The 24856-nt window shown below is 43.7% G+C and overlaps 1 protein-coding gene across 2 annotated transcripts in view; it reads right to left on the minus strand.

Moving 5' to 3' along the window:
• Positions 1-24424, minus strand: part of LOC130164396 (protein jagged-1a-like) — a 30355-nt gene extending 5931 nt beyond the window's left edge. For both annotated transcript variants that reach the window (XM_056369119.1, XM_056369110.1), the window contains exons 1-19: positions 24101-24424; positions 22087-22389; positions 14019-14076; positions 10920-11177; positions 10551-10611; positions 9959-10089; positions 9619-9738; positions 9068-9181; positions 8881-8994; positions 7439-7552; positions 6463-6509; positions 4537-4710; positions 3681-3831; positions 3138-3302; positions 2935-3048; positions 2709-2822; positions 1603-1716; positions 1405-1521; positions 621-648 (exon numbers count right to left, since the gene is read on the minus strand). In XM_056369119.1, coding sequence (XP_056225094.1) covers positions 621-648; positions 1405-1521; positions 1603-1716; positions 2709-2822; positions 2935-3048; positions 3138-3302; positions 3681-3831; positions 4537-4710; positions 6463-6509; positions 7439-7552; positions 8881-8994; positions 9068-9181; positions 9619-9738; positions 9959-10089; positions 10551-10611; positions 10920-11177; positions 14019-14076; positions 22087-22389; positions 24101-24166 — 2363 coding nt within the window. In that variant the 5' untranslated portion in view covers positions 24167-24424. The remainder of the gene's footprint in view (positions 1-620; positions 649-1404; positions 1522-1602; positions 1717-2708; positions 2823-2934; positions 3049-3137; positions 3303-3680; positions 3832-4536; positions 4711-6462; positions 6510-7438; positions 7553-8880; positions 8995-9067; positions 9182-9618; positions 9739-9958; positions 10090-10550; positions 10612-10919; positions 11178-14018; positions 14077-22086; positions 22390-24100) is intronic.
• Between the last annotated feature and the right edge of the window lie 432 nt (positions 24425-24856).

Here is a 24856-nt window from a genome sequence, read left to right on the forward strand (position 1 = left end):
AAGAGGCAAAACAACAGAATTTTATCCACTGGAGGAAAAATGGTTTGAATTCACCATAATTTCCCACCGTAGCTATAAATCAAGAAGCCTGACCTAACTGAGCTGGAACCCTCATTCTAACCCTAATCTTAATTATAGACGGAAAAACATTTTTTTTTTTCTCTCCTGATCGGTGTTTTTTAAAGATATGAGCAGTTTCTGACTCTGCGGTTTGGAGAGAAGAGTGGGAGCTGAGCAGATAAAAGCGAAACTGGCAGAGACTTTGTTGTTTTGTTCCTGTTTTGTTCCAGATTTGATTTGTTGAAAGGACAAACGAGGAGGAGGAGGAGGCCAAAAAAGGAGAATTTAATGCGACATGCGAAGGTTTATCACAAAAAATAATCACAACTCCAAATGTAACTGCCTCGTGTTTTGACTTGAAGTGATGGATGATGTGCTGCTGCAGGGATTTCTGACACCTAGAGCTTCAAACCAAATGTCTGATGTCAAAAATGCTACTCAGGCAGTTGTGTGTGTGTGTGTGTGTGGGCGTGTGTGTGTGTGTGTGTGTGTGTGTGTGTGTGTGTGTGTGTGTGTCCGTCCCCGTCCAAAGCACAAATGTCTAATTCAGTCAAACTCACCAGGGATGAGGACTGCAGTCGTTGGCATCTGGAAAATAAAGACAACGTTGTGTTAGCTTGCGCTCACTGTGTCTCTTTTAGTCTGTTATTACATTTCAGAACAGCCGTTCACAGTCCCCAGAAGATGAATCCAGATGTTTGTTAATGGAGCCTCAAGTCACTAAAACTACACGTGTGTTATGAGGTTAATGCTAACACTTCTTGCTAATATTAGCATGTTGTTGTTTTTAACTCTGAGAACACATTAGCAAGTGTGACAGAAGTGGGAACAATGTGGAAAAAGCTTTTTTCAAATTTTATTATGCCTCAAAACTGTATAGCTGTATAGTTATGGCTGTATAGCGCTAACTGTGACAAGTGAACTGAGTTGTGAGTCTCTTCAATGTAATATCTTCAGACAGACACTTTAAAGCGACAGCTAATGGCTATTTTTTTTTTATCTCTGATTAAATCGACAATTATTTTCTATATAGTAATTTGGTCAATCCAATGTCAGAAAATTGTGAAAAATATCCTTCACGATCTCTCAAAGCCCAGCTGACATCTTCACTTAAAGCTCCCAAAGATATTATGTTTACTATCACAGAGGACAAATGAAATGTGAAAATGTTCATGTTTAAGAAACTGACATCAGAAAATTTTGTTTAAAAAAAAAAAAAAAAAAAAAGCAAAATAGTTGCAAATTATTTGTCAATTGACTCATCGATTAATCGACTACATCTCTACAACTTGAACTGTGGTGCATGTTGGTGGTCGGTCAGTGTCGTGGTGTGCAGTGACTCACTGTGGCTGCAGGTGGCGCCCTCCCAGCCCTCCTTACAGACGCAGCTGAACGAGTCTCCGTCGACCACGCAGGTTCCTCCGTTCTCGCAGGGACTCGGCAGACAGCTGCTGTTCTTCGCTGGAGAGACAAACGGGACTGTCAGCGCCGCGGTTACCATGGAAACACTTTAAACAAACACACAGGTGTTGTGAGACTGACCGATGTTACAGGTGGCCCCCTCCCAGCCTGCAGCGCACACACACTTGAAGGCGTCTCCTTCATCGTAGCAGGTTCCTCCGTTGTTACAGGTCGCCTCGTCACACTGACTCTCCCCTGGAAGTAAAAACAGCTGAGTCAGAATAAGTTCACAGCAGCTTCAGCTTTAGTTTCACAGAGATCCTCTCCTGCAAAACAAACACTATAGAACATAAGTCGTATAGTGTTTTACTGTCACTTCTAATACAGAATGTTTTCAAATGTGCTTTGTTTTTAATTGATGAGCTGATTAGCACGATCAATACAGCATAAACGACGCCAACAATTGGCATGTTAAAATGAAAAAAGTATGCATGCTCACTGTAATAAGCTAACTTGTAATGAATGCTTACTATACGACAATATGCCAATGCCAATAATTCTATCGAAATAAAACTCGTCTCAACTCTCACATTTAAAGAAAATGCTAATGACACATACATTTTTAGCAATTTAGCATTTACAGCTCCCAGTTTGGCAGGAGCCTTATTTCAAAACACTAAAGCTCAACCGCTAAATCAGTTCAATAAGACAAAGGGCAAGTCATAACAAGCACATAACACAACATAGAATAAGAAGCTGCAATGCAACATGCTTAACATGCTAATGTTAGCGAGCAGTGTTAGCCGTAATCTCGGTTCTTTTTTGGGACTTAAAACTTTCTGTTTCTCGCTGCCTTTAATGGACAGTTTATTCATATCCTGCACTTTTTCTTTTCTATTTTGTCTTAATGGTTTTATGTCATGTTTAAAACACTTTGAATTGCCTTGATCTGTTAATGGTAACATTTATTAAATATAACTTTGATTTACAAATACATAAAACTGGTTAAAAATGTATATTATATAAATAACAGTCAGGTCATACACAACTTTTCCAAATGTAATAAATTTTGTATTTTATAAATCATGATGATAATTGAATTTTTGGGGGAATGAAAACAGGGTCAAAGGCCAGAAAGAAAATTATGCAGAAATGTGACACATTAAAAAAACAAAGTTTTACACACACACACACACACACACACACACACACACACACACACACACACACACACACACAGGACTTACTGGAGTGGCAGGTCTTTCCCTTCCAGCCGTTGTTACACTCGCAGTAGAAATCACTGACCAGGTCTCGACAGACGCCTCGGTTCTGACAGGGAGCAGAGCTGCAGTCGTCGATGTCTGAGCCACAACGAGACAAAACTACGTCAACAACACCTCCAACATGGCCGCTGTAACACGTTACTGCTGCTGCTGCTGAGGAAGAGAAGCGAGGAGGAGGAAGAGGACTCACTGTTCTGGCAGGTGGGGCCGTCCCAGCCTTCAGCACAGATACACTGATACTGACTGATTTTATCGATACAGGTCCCTCCGTTCAGACAGGGGGCGCTCTCACAGTCGTTTATGTCTGAGAGACACAGAGAGAAAAGGAAGGAAATAATATTAAAATAAAAATATAATTGTAAATAATAATTACTCAAAGCCTCATGCACTCACTCTCATGGCAGTAGGTCCCGGTGAATCCCTCCTCACACTCGCAGCTGAACTGACCGCCGGCGTGACTCCGACACCGCCCGTGGGGGCCGCACACGTTGGACGAAATCAAACGCACTCCGCCCGGCGTGCTATTGGACGCCACGGCCACTGTGCAGCTGTCAATCACTGGGGAAGAGGAGGAGGAGGAAGAGCGGACAGAGGAAGGAACGTTTTTCATCTACATGGGAATGTTCATTCATTTACATTTTCTTTTGCCAATTTCCTTTAAATTATTTTTTTTGTGCAACATTTAGAAGGAAAAAAACAACTGGGGTCCTTTGTTCCAGTTTGACACCTGCCTGTTAGCTTAGCTTAGCATCAAGGCAGGAACCAGTGTACGAAAACCACAGCCTAGAAAAAGCCACTTTTACTTGTGTGAAGACGTTAGCTTTTGTTGCTCATCATTATTTATTATCTGAAACGTATGGCTATGCTAAGGTTGATGCTAAGTGTGTATGGAAAACGGGACAGCGATGAGTAACTGAACGTAGACTGAATGTGAACCTTTGCAGGGCGTGGTGCGGCAGTGGTCCTTCAGGCGCGAGCAGTTCCTGCCGTCGTAGTCCTCGGGACATTTACAGACGTAGTCGGACGCCAGGTTGAAACAATGGCCGCCATTTTGACACGGACTTTGGAGGCAGTAATCGATATCCAACTGTAGAGAGACAGAACAGCTGAGCTTCAGCACTGTTTCTATGACACCTGCACAATACACGTCTCCATGGTAACCATATACAGGTCGCCAACACACCTTTGAGAGGATGATGTCAGGCTGTGGGGTGCACATCAACACACAAGATTTTAAATGATGATAACAATATTGATTATCTTTTAAACAGTTACTAAATCCATCAGTATGACTGCAAACATCTTTAACTCAGTTTCTTTCAGGTTGAGGTTTGAGTTGTGAGCCGGTCAGACAAAGACGTGGTGTAAAGTTACAGCGATTATCTCTGAACATGAGGCGGGAAAGAGAAGAAAGAGAAGATAAACAGCCGTTTGATTCTGTGTGATGATGTTACCTCCCACCATCGCTGCATCAACACACATTATAATTAATCTGGTTTATATATTGAATTTCAAACATTTCAACATTAAGTGGAGGTGTACGGTTCCTTCATTCATTCCCTTTTTGTGTGATTCTCAAACTTTTTAAAATTTGAAAATTAATATTTTCTAATAATCTAATTATTATTATTTAATTCAATAAACTCTTATGAGCAGCAGGTTAAATCACAACAGACGTTAGGAAAACCACCTGCTGCTGAATCCTGGTAAATGTTTGTTTGTTAATATGGTTTACATCCAAAAATGAAACCTCCCAGGTTACAGAAGTGGGCGTGGCTTTGCAACAGCTCACCTGACAGCGACTTCCAGAGAAACCGGGTGGACACAGACAGTGGAAGCCGTTCACTTCATCATGGCAACGGCCGCCGTTGAGACACGGCCCGCTGGCGCACTCGTCCACGTCTTTGTCACAGTGTTCGCCGCCGAAACCCGGCGAGCACACGCACTTATAACTGTTGACCAGGTCCTGAAGGACGGACACGGACAGAGTTACTACTGTGATCACCTGTTACTGTCTAAATGTCCCGCTCTGATGAACCCTGAGAACCACGAGTCTCTCTTCATCTTAATGCCCTATTTTTTTCTTTTTCTTTTTTCCTTTTTCAAATCGTAAAATATATTGTACTTGTTTACAAGTACAATATAAGTATTGTATTTAGTATTTATATTTTATTTAACTTTATTATCAATAAACAGATTTAAAAAATAAAAAAGCTGTCCTCATTTGTTAAACTTCTAAATCGCGTATCAGTTTTTAGATTTGCTGGACGGACTGGACTGATGGTCAACAAACCTGATAGCGCTAATGTAGCTAACAGGCTAACTGTGCAACACTACAAACATTTGATTGACAGAAATCAAACAGTCTTCTCTCCTCACGAGGAAGCATTTAATATTAAATATAGAAAAATGTGTCAACGTCAAGCAGCTTAATGAAGCGCTATATTGAGAAGTCTAGTTAGCGCAAAGCTAATTAGCCAAATTTGAGTTGTAGCGGATGTGCTAACAGTGTCACAGTTTATTAAAGCATTACTCTGTAATGTCTGTTTGCTTGTATGTTCGAGTCCAACTGATTTATTTGTCTCTTTTCAGCGTCAGTGATTTTAAACAACCAGGCAGAAACTGACGTTAGCTTTTAAGCCAAACTAATGCTGCGTTCACGACACGTTGGAAAGTTGGAAATTACAAGGTCAGATTCAGAAAAAAATTATTTCAAGGCAGGATTTGACGTCATAACAACTACAATCATGGCATCCGCCATCATCACTAGTAGGGATGGTAATATCACAAACACTATTTAATTACATTTAACATGTTATTTACTACTGTATGTGATATATTTACATTTACAGGATTCATGTTGTGTTTGTTTTTACACAGATTGTTTTTATTATCGTTCTCTTTGCTATTTATGTTCAACTATTTTGTATTTGACTTTAAACAGAAGTACATTCACCTCAGACACTTTCCGTGTTCATTGTAAAGACAACAACAAAGTGTGAAGATGTTACTGCAGGCGTCCATATTGTTTTCACAGTTGATGTGTGAACAGAAGTTTCCAATTTACCGTCGTCTTGAACGCACCATTTGTAGACATTTATAGCCACGTTATTATGGTTTGAAACTGAGATATTGTTTTGGCCTCTGGGGAGACGTTGTTCAAATTACCTTCACTCTGATTTTGTTAATGGTTTGTGATGACACTGACCCATAAATACTATAAATCACACTGTGTACACTGTGCATGATCACATCAACTGCTGCCGATGTAACGTGATCTGACTCGAATCCGTAAACAAGAAACCATTGTGAGAAGAAGAAAGGCAGAAAAAATAATCTCCAGTGGAAAAGAACGAGGACAGACTGTTTATCTGCTGTTGGGAAATGAGACAGTTTGGAGAAATCTGATCTGCTGTTGTCATGGGAGGCCACACACACACACACACACACACACACACACACACACACACACACACACACACACACGAACACACACGCACACACGAACACACACACACACACACACACACACACACACGCACACACACGCACACACACACACAGTTACGCCCCTGTTCTACATGGCTCAGTGTTTGCCGTTTGTTGCTGTGTTGAAGAAGAAAGTGTGTGTGTGTGTGTGTGTGTGTGTGTGTGTGTGTGTGTGTGTGTGTTGTGTGTGTGTGTGTGTGTTGCACAGGGAAAACAAAAGGCTCCTCACCTTGCATGTAGCTCCGTTCTGACACTGGCCGCGACAGTCGTTGATATCTGAAGAAACAATCCACAACAAGTTTCATGTCAGCTTGTTTTTGAAAAGATTTCAAACACGATTGTTCTGGAAGTTTCTCTTCTTTATCTTGGAAACAACAGGGATGTAAAACACTTAAAGCTCCTCCAGTGTAAAGGTCTGTGTCCATGTGTAGTGTGATTATAGATCAGCTCTAGCTTCTATATTAATACTGTGAAAGTATCAAAGCCTCAGTCCACAGAGAAATGCACACAGCCTGTATTCAGAAACTGAGCCTTAAAACCAGCCGTCAGGACTTCTGGAACTTTGTGATGTCACAACAAAGCAGTCACCAAGCCCAGAATATGGAGCTTTAAAGTTCAACTATAAGTGAAACGACAGAGATGGAGGGAGGATTTCCCTTTAACAAACGGTTAAAGGTTTTTTAAAGCTTGTTGAAAAAAGCTTTATTAAATTATTTAACTGCACAAACACAGAAAAGAAATGTTAAAGTAAAAGCTGAGGCTGTGTTGAACTTGTAAGTCTGGACCCGGACACAGTATCTGTATGTGATACGAGTTCAACGAGTCATTTTAAACCAACAACATCGAGAGTATTTGATGAAAAAGTTGAAACACCAAAACCGATTGATGGACCAGATTTAACACATTAAACAACAGCTGTGGGAAGAACCTAGTGATGTATGTGAGAATCATCGTCACGTCTTCCAGTCCTCACTAACATGCTGCTGCTGAACCTTCACGGATTTCAAAACTCTCTTTCTATTGTATTTTTTTGTTTTGGAACAAAAAATTCCTCAAACTAAGTTTAAAACAAAAGCCTTTTGTAAACGTTTCATATACAAATAAAGATAATTGTTATTGCTGTGGGCTGAATGTTCTGGCAGCTGCCTCCTCCCTTCTCCTCCTCACTCATACAGATTATTGTGGCGTTGGAGCGTCTTACTCACTGGTGTCGCAGTTCTGGCCCGTCCAGCCGGGGAGGCACTCGCAGAAGTATCCTCCAATCAGATTTCGGCAGGAGTTGGCGTTGATGCAGGGGTTGTCGTCACACTCGTTGGCATCTGAAACACGATGATAAACAAATTAGAGAGAAAGCAGAGCGCCCTGCAGACAGCAGGAGAGACGGAGCGCTGCCTTACACTCCTCCATCTTGATGCTTGATTAAAGGAAGAAAACGACACACAGCTGTTTTTTTTAAACCGACAGAGGGAAAAGATCTGGGTGTAATAATAATGTCAGAAGATTTAAGGCTAACACATGCTACATCGCTACGATTCACTGACAGCGGTTAGCATGGACTCCGTTTGAAAGATTTTGTAGCCAAAGATGATATTAATATACAGATATTTCAACCTTAGCTGTACATTTTTTGTGCTAATTAATAAATGTTATCATACTAATATGCTGGACTAGGATGGTGAACATCTTAATTAATATACCTGCTAAACCTGGTCATTGTTAGCATATTGCCATGCTACCGTTTAGCTCAAAGCAGTGTCACACCTAACCACAACCTTGAAAAGCTGCTAGCATGTAGCGTGGCTGTAAACACAACTGATGTTAGATTTCAAATTAAATAACTTCTAAATAAAAAAGTCTTACTTGGTCTGGTCTAAGTTAGCTTGTTAGCTAACTGTAGATAGATACTGAATCCGTTTGTTGACTTTATGATTTTGTTCCACTACATTTTAGCATTTAGCATCATCCTGCAGATGCCTTGTGTTCACAGTGGCTCCTTTCCAGTTATATAGTGTTGCCTTAATGATGCTTCGTTAGTTTTCACCATTTAACCAAAGTCAATGAACAACCAGGGACACAGCTGTCAAAGGTCAGGAGTCACAGCACGCTGACAACAGATGGAACAAATGTCATTCCTGAGTGTCTGGAATAGTGAAATGTAAACAGTGTTAATGGGTTGATTTGGAGTCCTCAGTTGCTATTCTGAGTCTGGCTTTGAGTCAGGAGCATTAGTAACATCTGAGAGCGGTGGATGTGTCCAGACTCACTCAGCAGTGGAAAACAGGCTCCACAACGAGAGCTGGCAGTCCAAACTAACCAGCCACAGTTAAAGGTTGAGTGGTTGGTAGTTTGTGGACGGCGGTGGATTAGCGCTGTGGTGGGGCGATCTCGGAAGCTGAGCCCCCAAACCATAACCATCCCTCCGGAGATCATCCTGGAGATTAGGAACAAAAACCTCCGGAGTCCCAGAAGGAAGGAGGCGGAGGACGGAGCCCGACGTGGAGGTTTATGAACAACGAGATCCACATCAAACGATGGCAAATCTCCACAACGGAAGAATTATAACTTAAATAAAAAGTTTCCTGAACAGCCTGTCAAACCTTTTCTGAAATGAAAAAGTTCTGGTTCTGTGGACTGAAGGAGGACTCACCGATGAGGCAGGTCTTTCCGGTCCACTGAGGAGGACAGGTGCACTTGAAACCATTAACCAGGTCCTGGCAGGTTCCTCCATGACTGCAGGGGTTCACCAGACACTCGTCCACATCTGAGACACACAGACAATTCAGTCCAGCAGTCGAGGATCAAATAAAGGCTGAAGGAGAGGAGATGGAGCTTACTGATGGAGCAGGAGGGTCCGGTCCAGCCGGGGGCGCAGCGACACTCGAAACCCTGACTGGTCTCCACACAGCTGCCTGCGTTCAAACAGGGGTTGGACAGACAGGCGTGGTCCGCTGTGGAGACGAGGCTCAGTGGTTACAATCAGTGGGTCAATCTCGCTGAATTAGCTACGAGCTATTTTTGTTAGCAATGTAACCATGGAAACAAGCACCAATCACCTGGATTATATTTGATGCTAAGAAAATGTCTAAACAGGATGATTACGAGGCGGGAACAGATGCTGGAAGGAGCTTCTTCTTCTACGGTTTCTAATGGACATTAAACACGGTGGCTGTAGTGGTTCAACTCTGGGGAGCAGGAATGGGATCAGACTATTTCATGAAAGTCTAAGTCTTTATTCTTATTTTATTTCTTATGCAGAGGTGGAATATTTTTCCTCATAATGGCACCAGAGGAAATGTCCAGATTATGAATGGTTCATCCTCTGGGGATACTGACTATAACACGGATATTGCCATGGGAAACGAAGCGTCGACCCCGCCCCCCTCACCTCTCTGACAGTTGACTCCAGAGAAGCCGTCGGGGCAGGAGCAGTGGTATTTGTCTGGTCCCGTGTTGCTGCAGGTTCCTCTGTTCAAACATGGCTGCCGCGTCCCGCACGTGTTCAGATCTGAGGTAATAATTAATATTAATCATTAAGGCAGCTCATTAATATTTATCATCTGTAATGAACAGATTTACTCTGAATTCTACTTGCAGCTTTTACATTTGACCAATCACTGCCCTGGTTCTTGTAACGTGATGAGGGTGAAATGTTGCTGCTGAAAATGTAGAGTGTGTGTGTGTGTGTGTGTGTGTGTGTGTGTGTGTGTGTGTGTGTGTGTGTTTACCTTTGTCACACAGCTGTCCTCCATAGTTGGTGTCACACAGACACTGCCAGGGCTCCACACAGCTGCCGTTAACGCAGCCAGGATGAGGGATACACTGATCACAGTACTCCCCCTGCCAGCCGTACAGACACCTGACACACACACACACACACACACACACACACACAGTCAGTACTGCCATCAGTCTGAACTTTAGAGTCAGTATCATTTCAGTTTATATGTTTATATATTATTTAAAGTGAAACAACCAACACAGAAGTTACTCGTACTGTCAGGAGCAACACACGCCATCTTACTTTGTACATTTGTGTAAATATCAAATCCTGCATATTATATCATATCTATTATTTATCTTTCTGGTATTAGTTGCTGCCACTTCGCTGCTGTGACGCTGGAACATCTGATCTAATCTAAAAGAAAACAAAAAAGGAAAATACACAGAGAACTAAAGCGTTTTAAAGAAAACACTAAATACTGATAAGAATCACATGAATATTTGCTTCATCTTGTCAGTGTCTCTGCTTCCCTCCAGGCTTCTCTGACTAACTACCCCAAACCAGTACAAGCAAAACAAATGGACGTGGGTTCTCACTTGCATTCTCCAGGGACTTTACAGGATCCGTGGTCCGTGCTGCAGCCCTGTCTGCAGATCGCTGCTCACAGAGGAACAAGCAGAAAACATCGACACATTCATATGGATTTCTTTGTCTCTGTCAGCGGCCGACTCTGCGGTCGCGGCTGTTTGAAGTTTCCCACAGGCATTTGAAAGCACCAGAGGAAGGAGGATTGTGTATTACCACACTACAATAAATTCACTCTGACAACAACAGTGAAAGACTAAACTGTGACGGTTCATCTCAGCAGGAAGTCTGTGGACGTGGATCGTCAGAATAAAAGGCAGAGAAACGATATAAAAAACTGCAGAACGTTTCTTTAACAGAGAGAAGAGAGCGAGACTCACCGGTGTTGCAGTCCGGACCCGACCAGCCCTCCAGGCACGTCTTGTTGCCGTTGTGGTCGCACTCGTAGTGGCCGAAGAAGTCGTCCCGCGGGCGGCAGAACTTGTTGCAGCCGAAGCCGTAGTAGTGCTCGTCGCAGCTGAGGCGGACCTGGAAGTGGAACTGAGCCACGGGGCCGTTGTGCTTCAGGCTCTGCCACTGGCGGCTCGGGTTGATCATCCCCGAGTGGACGGCCTTCTCAATCAGGGCGCCGCCGCCGCCTGTGAACACAACACGGTGGAGATCAGCACTGAGGTGGAGGGACGTTCAGTCAACTTGTTTATGAGTGTGAACAACTGAATGAATAACCTCAATATAAATCCTGTATAAGGGCAGTCTGATGCTAAACAGACAAAAACACAAAAACGAGAAACAACAAGGATTGAAAGAAGAGAACTCTGAACATGAGGACGGACTAAAAGGTCAGTGAGTAAAAATGTGTCTTCAGCCGAGATTTAAAAAACTGCAGAAGCTCTGACGCCTTTTAGTTCCAGTCGTGATCGTGGGACGGACGGAAGAGACGAGCTTTCACATCTGAGACGTCCTGCAGCCAGTGAACAGAGGTTTGTTAAAGTTAAAGTTTGGAAACGTTTCTGGTAGAAACTATTTCTATCAACAGAGGCGACGTGTTTATTAAAGGATGACGCACAGTGACGAGGTCGTCGTCTGGAGTTAGAGGGACCACAGCGGCCCGCAGCAAAGAGGAATGACTGGAGGGCTTTTACTTTGAAAGAACTGGCTGCAACCACTGAATAAGTCATGATTAACTGACGAATAATTAAAGCTGTAAACGGGACTTTAACTCGACAGTCAAACACAAACACAAACAGGACTCTGCTGCTCTGGGGGTTGGGGGGGTTTGGGGGGGGGGGGGGGGGGCAGCTGGAATATTCCACAGTTTGAAAATGCTGAACTGCTCTGTGGTATTTCACCGGCGGGGTGGAAAGCGTGGTCGGGCTGAGGTGACGGCGTCTTGTTTAACCGGCTGAAAGAGCTGAAAACGCTGGACCTCGCAGCAGGTGACGCCGCCGGCCTGGAAGCAAACTGTGACACTTCACATCACGATGGAGAATAAAATAAAAGCTGCTGAAAGTGACACTGAGGCAGCAGATCTGAAAAATAGTTAACCTCAGAAAAAAAAGGCTGGATCTGCTCCGTCCAGGATGTTTGAGCAAATATCCAAAGATGGCACTTCATCGATGAAACTGGAGCTGTGGAGGAAACACCTGCCTGACAGAAACATCTGTACTCTTTATAATGTCCACAACATCTGGAGTCTTTACCTCTTACTTTTACTTTTATTTTATGAATATAAAATCCTTTGAATTCATCTCTTAGCACATTACAGTGTCGGAGTAGTTCACACTGAACTTCAGCTCGGCCCGTTGTGTTGCTTTATTGATCGATCAGTAAACAAAGCTAATACATCAAACTTGATGAGATTTCTAACGTGGAACATCGAGCTGATCGGACTTATTGATTTCAGGCTTTATTACAGACGGCAGCAGAAGTGGATCACAGGTCAGCTTCTTGTCCCACTGAAGGAAGTTTTAGATGTAGATTTATTGAACTCATTATAAAAGCAAAGGCAGCTTTGTCTCAACATTAAATCTATTATCACATTAAATTAAATTAAAAACCCTCTAGTGTTTCAGTGGACAGAATCCTTTGTGTGTTAACGGGGCTTTTATTGCTGCTGTAACAGTGTTGTCTCATTCTCTCTCTCTCTCTCTGCTCAGTGTCTTATGTTCAGTTATTCTTCTGCCTCCTTTTGTAATAATGATACATGGATTCAAAGTAGTTTATTTGCTGTAATGGAGGCGAGGCTCAGTGTATTGGAAGCGCTCCTCCTCTTCTCTGCAGTTCCAGAGCAGCCGGGTAACAAGGTCGGTCTGTTGGTCTGTCAGTCTGTCACTCAGGGACATTTGTGACATTTGTTGCCCCTCTTCAGTCACCTGAGCTGAACCACAGCAACAGAACGCTGCAGGTGCCCATCACAGGCCACGTGTCGGGGTCACTTAGCTTTTTGATGCTAAAAGAGGAGGGGGTGTGTGTGTGTGTGTGTGTGTGTGTGTGTGTGTGTGTGTGTGTGTGTGTGTGTGTGTCAATATTTGTTCTGTCCTCGTTTGGCTCATCAGCACTTCGTCAGTTTGTCTGAACGAACCCTCAGAATCTCACACAGAGACCCAGCACAGCAGCTTCTCCCTCACCCCTTCCCCTCCCCCGCTTCATCCTCGCTCCCTGCGCTGTAACCCACCTTGGCAGGGGTGGGGGGGTGGGGTGGGGGTGGGGTCAGCCGACTTCACACCGGGCCTATAATGGTTCCCTGTGGGACGCCAAATACAGCACCGAGCCAACACTCTCGGTCCGACCGCCTCGCTGAGCGCCGGGTGAAAACACACACACACACACACACGACCAGTTTTCTGAATGGGTCTCGTCGTGGACATGTGAACTCGTCCTCAGGAGGTTGGACGTTTTATTTTATCGCTGCTATAAACAAGAAGAACAGCGAGGAATGAAACAGGAAGTTCACTGACGGTCATTTAATGTCGTCTGTGTGTTTTAATTCCAGACTCATTTAATCACATGAACTGACTGTTTTATGTAATGAACAGAAATTCTGTATTTAATGATTTTAATATTCACAAAGATAAATTCAGTCTGTTGCCTTGTCTTTCAGAATTTAAATCCTGCTGGTTTTGGTATTTTCTTTATTCTTTATTGTCTGATTCTATAAGTCTCGACTGGATGTACTAAAGCCTGTTTTTGTGTCATTTCAGGCTCTTTATTTATTTTCATTTCTATTCTTTACTCAATATTTTGTCAATTAAGTAAAAACATTTAATGAATTAATAAAATAAAATAAAGTTAGCTTTCCCATCAACAGCCCAGGTGTTCACGGTTGTAATGCACATGGTTGTTTATAAACTCTGTGACGTCGTTATGGATTTTAGTTTTAGTGGCTGAGCAGCTCTAAGGTCAAAGGTCATGTTGTTTCAGTAGGAAACTAAACAGAGCAGAGAGGTGGTGATGATGATGATGATGATGAAGGTACTCACCGCTCGAGGACGAATCATTGTTGAAGTCCAAGGCCTCCACAATCAACGTGTACGACCTCTGCACACACACACACACACACAACACACACACACAGAATTAATCAATATTAAATTAACAGACATTTTGAACTGATCATGTGAAATTCATCAAGAAAAAAAACAAAACAAACATTTGCTGCTTTTTTTGTAGTTTTCATAAATTTTACTATTTAATTGACATTTTTTTTGACTATTATGAAACTACATCATGTCATAGAATGAAGTTTAAATAAATAAATAAATTGATTGATTGGCTTTTTGAGGAGGAGACGTGGCGTCACTTATATATGAAAAAAACACTGAAGGAAAACGGAACCAGTCTCAATCAATCAATTATCAATATTCAATACAAGAAAATGGGATCACGATTTGATTTGATTTTTCCAGATTAAATTCCATCAGATAAATACCAATAATCAATAAATCAGCAAAAATGTATTTCTTCATTATTCAAGGACAAATATAAATATGTTGAATATAAAACTGCTTCATGTTCGACTGTAAAGATGATTTACAGTTTAAACTGTGAAACATTACAACAATGTGTGTGTCTGTGTGTGTGTGTGTGTGTGTGTGTCTGTGTGTGTGTGTGTGTCTGTGTGTGTGTGTGTGTGTGTGTGTGTGTGTCTGTGTGTGTGTGTGTGTGTCTGTGTGTGTGTGTGTGTGTGTGTGTGTGTGTGTGTGTGTGTGTCTGTGTGTGTGTGTGTGTCTGTGTGTGTGTGTCTGTGTGTGTGTGTGTCTGTGTGTGTGTGTGTCTGTGTGTGTGTGTGTGTGTGTGTGTGTGTGTCTGTGTGTGTGTGTGTGTGTGTGTGTGTGTCTGTGTGTGTCTGTGTGTGTGTGTGTGTCTGTGTGTGTGTGTGTGTGTGTCTGTGTGTGTGTGTGTTTAAGTCTTATTATTTCAGCTCCACTTTGAAACTATTTGTCTCTCTAAAGGCCACTGTCGCTCTCACCACTATCATATAACAGAGAGGGTGTATGTGTGTGTGTGTGTGTGTGTGTTCGTGTGTGTGTGTGTGTGATATTGTGGTTTGAGGCTTGGAGCTCTTTCTCTCTTTCTATAGTGACACTCTCTCTCCAACATTCACACCATCTGAACTCAGAGCGCGACGTCAACCCCAAAAATAAAGAGCGGGAAATCAGAGACTGAAGTGTGTGTGTGTGTGTGTGTGTGTTTGTGTGTGTGTGTGTGTGTGTGTGTGTCCTATCTTTGTGAGGTTCTTACTCAACCCTCGAAAGTGAGGCCATTTTTGGGAAGTGAAAACAAAGTGAGGGTTGTCTGAGGTTAGGACCAATGTCACAGCTAGAGGCTCCTCACTCGTACAAGTGTGTGTGTGTGTGTGTGTGTGTGTGTGTGTGTGTGTGTGTAGGTGTAGACATGACATTCATTAACACAACCCGACTCCATCTGTAGTTGTTGGTTTGTAGTTTTCAGACGTCTGTTCTTTAGGAAACCGAGTCGTGCGTGTCACATTGTTGTTAGCATTAGCATCGTTAGCACCATCAGTGTTGTGTTGCTACAGCGACGCCCCAGACTACACGTCATAATCTCCAGACATAAAGGAACATAAACAATCATGTTGAAGTCGTTTTCTATCGTTTTCTACAGTGAAAATAAAAAACAAAGACGAGACAATATGAATCAAAATATGATTTTTTTATTTTTTGTGCAGCTCTAGTTTAAAATAAAGTCTGATTCATCTGATAAAAGCTCATCACGCAGAGATCTGTACTGACGTGGTGTCAGACAATAAGAACATAGAGCTGCTCGACTATGGCAAAAATATTATATATTTTGATCAATACTGAGATTATTGAACACGACGCATTTATTGAACTTTAAAAGAAAGTAAAAACACCAGATCTTTAAACAGGAAGCGTTGCCTGAGTGTGGGACAGCAGCGGCCCTACACCAGCGTAATGTCCAGGCGTTCGACAAAGTCTTTTTTAAGTCACAAGTTTCAGGTTTTGGAAATAAAGAAGAAAAACCAACAAGTCACAAGTTCAAATCCACTGATTCATCATCCACTTGACTTTGGACTGTGGGAGGAAGCTGGAGAGGAGAACATGCAGAGTCCACACACAGGTTCAAACCCACAACCTTTCTGCTGCGAGGCGACAGTGCTACCCACTGCTCCACCGCGCCGCCGGCATCAACAAGTCAGGTTCAAAACTTGTTGCTTCAACTCGTAAAGCGGAGACTGTTTGTCTGAGAGTCTGCGCTGCTGAACTCGGAGCTTCCTCCTCACTGAGAATTGTTCAGAGCGTAAACGTCGACTGTCTGAGAAACTGAAACTTCCCTGTTGTTCGGTTCAGGGTGAAATGTTTGTAGCTGCAGATCTGCACCGAATCTAGGAACCAGTGAAGGTCTGAGTCCCGTGTGAAGAGATCTGAGCTCCATCCACGCCGCTGTGGGAAAACTGACAAAAACGACCCAGTCCGAGCGTCTGAAAACCGGGTCACATGACCGGACGGTTTCCTGGTCGACTCTCAGGATCAGCATCGAACTTAACGTCGGTTTAAATGTGGCAGAACGTCAGCCTAGGTGGTCTTACATCATCCTGTCCACATTTATCAAACCCTGCTGATGTTGGCGTAGATCCACAGCAGCTAGATAAACTCGCTCCTACCAGCACTCAGCGCTGCAGGAAACCGCAGCCGCTCCGTGTCGTTTACAGATTAGCGGTTAGCTCGGGCTGTGATGTCTGGTTATCGAGCGCTCGGAGCCGCTGACAGGATTATTGGAGCGTAATGAGCCGTGACAGGCATCACACGGGACGGTTCCTGTGTTCTGATGTTCTACCGAGGATGGAAACACATGGTGGTTCTACATTAACACAGAACAGGGATGGTACACTGAGAGGAGAAGTGTTATATTTAGCTCTGCTGTAGCTCGTAGGATCTTTGATCTGGACTGAGCCACGTCAAACAAACACACTGAAACCTGGTTCTGGATTTATGCTACACTGAACTCCCCAGGTTAATATCTGAGAGCATCAGACAGGAAACAAACCTGTAACAAGCCTTCACAGTAAAGGAAAACCATATGAACACAGCTACAGTAAGAACAGACGAAGCAGGAAGTGGATCTGTCTCTTTAAAAAAAAATGACCGTCTACATCGAAAGTTACGAATAAGTGTGTTTTATTTTGAAGTGTTACATCTGTTTACATCTCCTCTCTCAGGCTTCTCTCTGCAGCTCTAGTAACAACAGGTCGGTGAGCCAATCAGAAGACAGGAGGCTCTGAGCCTCTCTTCTGATTGGCTCACTGTTTTCTGAGTGAGCCAATAAAAATATATCAGATTTCAGGTAAAAACACTCAGAGAAACCAAATCCTGCAAGGTTTGGATGGTGGGTCCAGGTGGGCGGGGCTTGGTGACTGCTTTGTTGTGACATCACAAAGTTCCAGAAGTCCTGACGGCTGGTTTTAAGGCTCAGTTTCTGAATCCAGGCTGTGTGCATTTCTCTGTGGACTGAGGCTTTGATACTTTCACAGTATTAATATAGAAGCTAGAGCTGATCTATAATCACACTACACATGGACACAGACCTTTACACTGGAGGAGCTTTAACATTACAACAACATGTAAATACAGATGTTCCAGTGTGATTATCTGAAGTCTTGTTGTTTTGCTGTCGACCTCCTGAATGTTCCTGGCGCTTTGAGACGCAGTGAAGCCTGAACCGCATCTTCTTCTTGGACGCGGCGTCAGACAGAAACACAGGAAGTTTTACTTTTTTGCGGCCACAGTGAGAGCTGGTTCGGAGCCTCCCTCCCTCCCTCCCTCCCTCCCCTGCCTGGACCTGCCTCCACATGTCGCCTGGCTCTCACTGCTAACAAACTATTTTCCCACACCGAGCCTGCGGCCAGAGAAAGCAGTTCCACCTCCTCCATCAAACAATCAAAGGGACGGGGAGTGATGGGAAATCACCAACGGTCTGCGGATGAATGCTGGTGGATGTTTTGGCACGGAGCGAGTGGAACCTGTTGGCAGGTGACCAGCTGTCAGGTTCTCCCTCCCCGCTCTCGCCTGAAGATCTAATTAGCTGCTAAAATGTTTGGAGGTGCCACCCACCGTGTTTGGTGGGCAACATGTTTATTTTTCCTGCGGGGTCAGGAGGAAGCAGCCCGACGCCTAGATCCAGTTTCAGCCAGGGAGGTGACGCAAGCATGTTGCAAGAGTTGTTCAGAGGGATCTCAGTCACAGCTCCGGCACGGCAGCTCGGTTCTGCATTAGTGGCAGTTATGTGGCGTTGGGGTAAACAGCGCCGTGGTACACTGCAGACATGACGGGAAGCGGGAGGGTTCACAGATCTGTGGGCCGCAGGTTCAGACTCACTCAGATCTCACTGATCCTGATTCTGCTCTCAGATCAGGGGCACTGAGCCACTGAAGTTAAGATTTTCCTTGAAGTCTGCTCCAGGTTTCTGCCTCTTAAAGGGAAGTTTATTCGTATATTATTAATATGTGAAACGTGTCCGGACAGAACTCATAAAGAAACACTGAGTTCATCAGAGTTCAGCAGGTGAGATCTGGACATCAAACCACAGGAGGGTCGTAGATTTGTGGCAGAACCAGAGACACGGTGAAGTTTAGATTTGAAACATAAAGGAAAAGAAGTGAAGGAAGGAGGGAGTGAAAACTGCCCCAGTGCATCATGGGGTGAGAGGGAGCAGAAAGGCCCGCTCCGCCAGGCTCCGCCGGTCGACCAAACATGGACATCTCTGATGAGCAGAGTGAGAGCGTGCTGACTGACGCTGGAAACATCCAGTCGCTCTCTGGTTATTTTCCCATCCTGCCTTTCTTCCCTCGCCTCCTGACATCATCAGACGGGTTCTCACAAGGTTTTTTTTTGCCCAGCGATCCGTCAAAGCTCGTATTAGTTTGACCTCTGTCACAGCCGTGTTATCGTAGCGCGCTAACATGGTCCAGACTTCTCCAAACACTCGCACTTTCATCTACATTACCACAGAGCCATGATGTCACAGGGTCAGGAGCAAATGAGACAATCGATCAAGTCTCTGTGTTGATGTTAAAGCTCCTCCAGTGTAAAGGTCTGTGTCCATGTGTAGTGTGATTATAGATCAGCTCTAGCTTCTATATTAATACTGTGAAAGTATCAAAGCCTCAGTCCACAGAGAAATGCACACAGCCTGTATTCAGAAACTGAGCCTTAAAACCAGCCGTCAGGACTTCTGGAACTTTGTGATGTCACAACAAAGCAGTCACCAAGCCCCGCCCACCTGGACCCACCATCCAAACCTTGCAGGATTTGGTTTCTCTGAGTGTTTTTACCTGAAATCTGCTGTGTTTTTATTGGATCACTCAGAAAACAGTCAGCCAATCAGAAGAGAGGCTCAGACTGTTGGACAACAGGAAGCCTGTGTGTGTGTGTGTGTGTGTGTGTGTGTGTGTGTGGTCTGGATAAGACGATATCATCTGCTCCCACACAAACCTCAGCAGTAACTGATGCACACGAAATCTTTCTCTGAAAACAACATCCTGTGACTGCTGCACTCCGCTGCCTTCATCATCATCATCATCACCATCATCATCATCATCATCATCACTGGTTTAAAACGAGTAAACAGCATCAAACTCTGACAATGAACAGGTTTACTGTTCATCATCAGTCATGGAATGACTCTCGTCCAATCAGATGACTCGAAGTGTTGTATAACTTTATTTATAACACACGGACGATAAAACCTCCTTCAACCACAAAAACAAACCAGTGAAGACAATAAGACTCCCAGCTGACTGTAACAATAACAGCTGATGTCAGTGATCAATCAATGTGACCAATCAGTCAATCATCAATGAATCAAACCCTTTGAGGTTTTTTCTTTAAAGGAAACTGAACTTCTTCAACACCTCACTGTGACCTTTCAAAGAGGAGTTTAAGCTCCTCCCCCTCCTGTCGTCCTGCTTTTCTTTCAGTAACCTGAACGTCACACCGACGGTTCCTTACTGCACTTAACTAATTCATCATCTATTATTTGATCTATTTTCATAGTATTTTGTTTTATTCAAATTCACTACAACGAGTCACATGATGGAAATGTTTTCAAAACTAAAGTCTGACGTAAACCTGCCAGTGATGACGCAACACACGTCTGATTGTAACGACGGTCAAAATAATTCTACGTGTTTGTTTTTTCCTTTTTATATAAATGACTTTATTGATCATAAAGTTCCAAAAGAAAGTGTAAAAGTCGTGAAGCTGATGCAGTTACTGATACTTTAATAATCGTTCAAGTAGTTTCCCATCAGCCCCGGCTGCAGCCCAGTCCTGACTGTTGGAGGAGGTGGAGGGAAAAGAAAAAGTGATTTAAAAAAAAAAGAGAAAAAGAAAGAAGCATCAAAATAAACAAAAAGAGAAAATGTGAAACAGGAGGAGGGAGAGGATGAAATGAGTCACGATCAAAACAACTGGAAAACAGAAAGAGGAGGAGGAGGAGGAGAGACGTGAAGGGCTGCAGGTCTGGAACAAGCCGCCATCGCAGTAATAAACTCACACACACACACACTTACACACACACACACACCCGCACGCACACACACACACGCACACACACACACCGCACGCACACACACACACACCCGCACGTACACACACACACACACACGCACACACACACACACACACACACGCACACACACACACACACACACACACACACACACAGGTCCTGATACTTCACACTGACCAGACGACGCCTTCATTTAACACGCCAGTTTCCAGGGGTCAGCAGCTGGAATGCCCCCCCCCCCCCCATGCTGAAAGGTCAGGGGGGAAACTACAACAACAACAAGGAGAGACAGAGGAAGAAACTCAGCGTCTTCATCCGGAGCCACGGCGGGAACTGATGAGCCTCAACCTGAACCAGAGCCGCACAGAGACCTGGACCCAGACCAGATCCACCCCGAGGACCGAGTCCAGACCGAACCGCCGCCGCTCCCAAACAACCCAGAGACAGAGGAGCTCATAGCGACCGCTCCAACAGCTGATTCATGATCATAATAACAGTCACGTGACATTTATTAACTGTCATTGTCACTCATGAGTCTCAACCACGACTCAGTATCTGATAACTGAGAACTACAACTCCCATCGTCACAAGTATCAGAGGAAAAGGTTGAAAAATGAAAGGAAAGAAGATCTTCTTCTTCTTTCTGTCGCTTCTTCAATGATCATCATCATAAAGTCGTTCAGGAGAAACCGTGTGAACATGTTCCCGCCACAGGGAAATAATAAAATATAACACGTGGTTAAAACGAACATTTAGGAAGAAAACAACGAAACGACAGAATCACAGTGGCGTCATCACACAGACACGTGACCCGACAACAGCCAACGAGACTGAACACCTGGAGGAAACATGTAATATATATATATATATAATATATAAAGACAATAAATAGAGTTATAAATAATGTTTTGAAAAGAAATCGTCTTTAAAAACATTAAAACTGAAGTTTCATTGTTTGTATTTCTACACAATGTCTCTCTCTCTCTCTCTCTCTCTCTCTCTCTGTCTCTCTCTCTCTCTGTCTCTCTCTGTCTGTCTCTCTCTCTGTCTGTCTCTCTGTCTCTGTCTCTCTCTCTGTCTGTCTCTGTCTCTCTCTCACAATAAAATAAAAAACGCCTAAAAAGCCTGAAAAAGAACTTTAAAGAAACAGGAAGAACCCCTGGTCTCTCTCCTGTCTTTCCTCAACAGTCAAAGTCTCACACATAACACCTGGAACACCTGGAACACCTGGAACACCTGGAACACCCGGAACCATCCCTGAGACCACACAGAGCCTCATGTCACCTTTCCACTGATGACGTAGCAGCTGAGGACGGAGCGTCATCACTCTGGAGTGTTTCAGCATCTTCACACCGACTCACATCAGAGCCAAACATCTGTCTAAGATTTCAACATCTGGTTTCAGACACAACAAGCATCGAAAGCTTCCGTCCCTCTGCGGCATTAAATCAAAACAGCAATGAGACGTTGACGAACTGCGGGACTTTTCGGACTCACCGGCCACGCGAAGCTGAACGGCAGAACAATCTTGGCCTTGTCGCTCTTGGCGCTGCGTAAAGAGAAGGTATTCCCGCCGAGCACGGGCGTGGAGGCGGCGCCGAAGCTGCAGGGCCCGGCCGAGGACACCTTCAGCTGGTACTCCTTCAGACACACCCGGAAGTAGGTGTCGCACTCGTCCACCGCGCACCGCTGATCCGTCGGGTCCCGCGGTCCGTCGCAGCAGGCGCCGGTCTGCAGCCGCCCGTTCACGTTCTGCATGGACAGAAGCTGAAGCTCAAAGTGTCCCGAAGCTGAAGACACCTGCAAGGGGAGAAACATAAAAATGAATGAATAAATGAATGAGGGAAATTTGATTTTTAACTATGATTTCTCCCAGAATTCCTCCTGAGGCTTTAAAGGGAAACAGAGAGATCAGACATTTAGTCCTTTATATGTTGAAGTCCTTCCTGCTAAATGTCCTCGTTGTTCAAACTCCACTGACAGTTTGTCTTGACAGAAGTCCTTCAGAGACATTAAACGACTGTTTCTCACAAATATCCTGATGATGTTTCCACCGTGTGAAATATGGAAAGCTCAGACTTCACTGTTCTTCTTGTGAATCTCTCTGAAAACTTCAAATGAAACTCTGCAAGTTTGAATGAAGTTTGGACAAAACGACACGAATCTGTGAAGAGAGCTGAAACTATTCGCTGATTAATCAATTAGTTGATTGACAGGAAGTTAAAGGAAAACTCTGACATATATTTGATGTCTTGTTTTATTCCAACAAGAGTCCAAAACCCAAAGATGTTCAGTTTATCTCCTGCACGACAAAGAAATCAGTTTCATGTTTGCGAAGCAGGAAATATGATTTATTAATTATGAAAATAGTTACAGAAAAGGTTTCTGTTGATCAACCAATCGATTAATGAACTAATCGTACATTAGTTACGTCTTCACCTGGATGCTTTTTCTTAGTATCTTCAAACTAAAGCGTCATCAAACATCAATTACATGAATTTCCCCGAGGGGAAAAATAAAGTATCTATCTATCTATCTATCTATCTATCTATCTATCTATCTATCTATCTATCTATCTATCTATCTGTAATCAATGTCCATCATGTTGAGGATGGAGCTCACAGTGATGGGAGCGAGGCAGAAGAAGAAGGACTGTGATGAGTCTGAGTCCAGCAGTTTGCGGCCGGTGCATGTGGTTCAGATCTGACCAGAAATCAGCTGGAATCCAAATCCCCGAGGAACCAGAGTCTGATTTCTTCACACGGCTCTAAATATAAATCAACCGTCTTTAAAGACCCGGATTAAACTGAGGAGCATCAGCAACATCTGGTTGATGGAGGATCGGTCAGTTTTCACACCTCACAGTCACAATTAATAATCTAATTAAAGTTTTTATTGTCACTTTCTCAGGCAAAGTCACGTAACAGGAATATTTAAGAAATGAAAGTATTTAATTCAACTTTTCCTGTTACATCTACGTATTTAAACTGTAGCTACATATTATATTATTTATCTTTTCTGATTTTGACAATTAGTTTTCTTTCTTTGTGCTGTCATCTTGCTGCAGTTTCCTCACTGCGGGACGAATGAAGGAATATTTATCTTGTTTGGTCTCTAAAGGAGTTACACATTTCATCACAGCATCAACAGAGTTCATAATGTCTTATTCTGATCTATTTTACTTATTGCGGCTTGTTGCTCCTTGTATTGACCCAAGTGCTCATCATCTCTGACATAAGCATACTTAATATATATAATATATATCTAGACAAATAAAGTCTGATTCTGAATTAAAGGTTTAATGTCACTTTTACGACATGACAGAACAACTTTTGGCAAACTTTGTGGAAACGTGGAGTAATCTCTGATTTAAGAAGAATTCTGTTAAATCAATATAATTTTTATCCAGAACAGGAGAAGAACATCTGTCACATGTTTCTTCACAGGAACATCTGGCTGCTGTTTAACACAAACCTAAAACAAGCCAAAAACCAGCGGGAGTCTGGTGTACCTGGATCCGCGCACAGAGCACGAGAAGCTGGATGCTGAGGAGGACGGAGCTCCGTGTGCGGGTCATGCCGGCAGTGGGCTGCAGCCAGGCGGCTCTCGGTGCTCAGTGATAGTCGGTGCGACCCTCCGCTCCAGGTTAATACCCCTCCTCCGGCTGGGACATGCACGGGCGGAGACACAGCTGCGGCTTTTCTCCACAAAACAAACCTCCACACAGTCCCGACAGCGAACACCGTCCCGCACCCAAAACCTTTGTCTGCTATTGTCCTGCTTTTCTCTCACAGCCGCCCCCACGACACGCACTCTGCAGCCCGACTGACGGCAGCGGGAGCCCGGACAGCACTTTGAGCGGCCCTCGGAGGAGGCTGGGTAATATCCACCAGCGGGGGGAGGGGCCTAGACCCCCAAACCGCGCCCACTGGTTAATATTAATGAGCAGCGGTTTGTTTACAGTCAGTTCACATGGAAGTGGAGAAGTGCCTTCACACATGGCGGCCAACAACAACCCCCAACCTGACAGGAGTTTAACGCCTGGGTGATAATTATACAATCAGACGAAGAAGAAGTTAAAGACCTTAAATCAATATTCAAATATTTTTGTCCTAATGTCGCTGTCATGCTGCTTCAGGTACGGTGGCTCGGAAATGTCAAAATTTCACTGACCTAAAAGATGATTTTTTATAAATTAAGGCACAAATTCCAAAATGTACAGAGCGCCTGAAGTCCTGAAAGATAATATGTGTTTAAAAAATAATCA

The sequence above is a fragment of the Seriola aureovittata genome, chromosome 3 (genome assembly GCF_021018895.1).
Source record: "Seriola aureovittata isolate HTS-2021-v1 ecotype China chromosome 3, ASM2101889v1, whole genome shotgun sequence".
NCBI lineage: Eukaryota > Metazoa > Chordata > Actinopteri > Carangiformes > Carangidae > Seriola > Seriola aureovittata.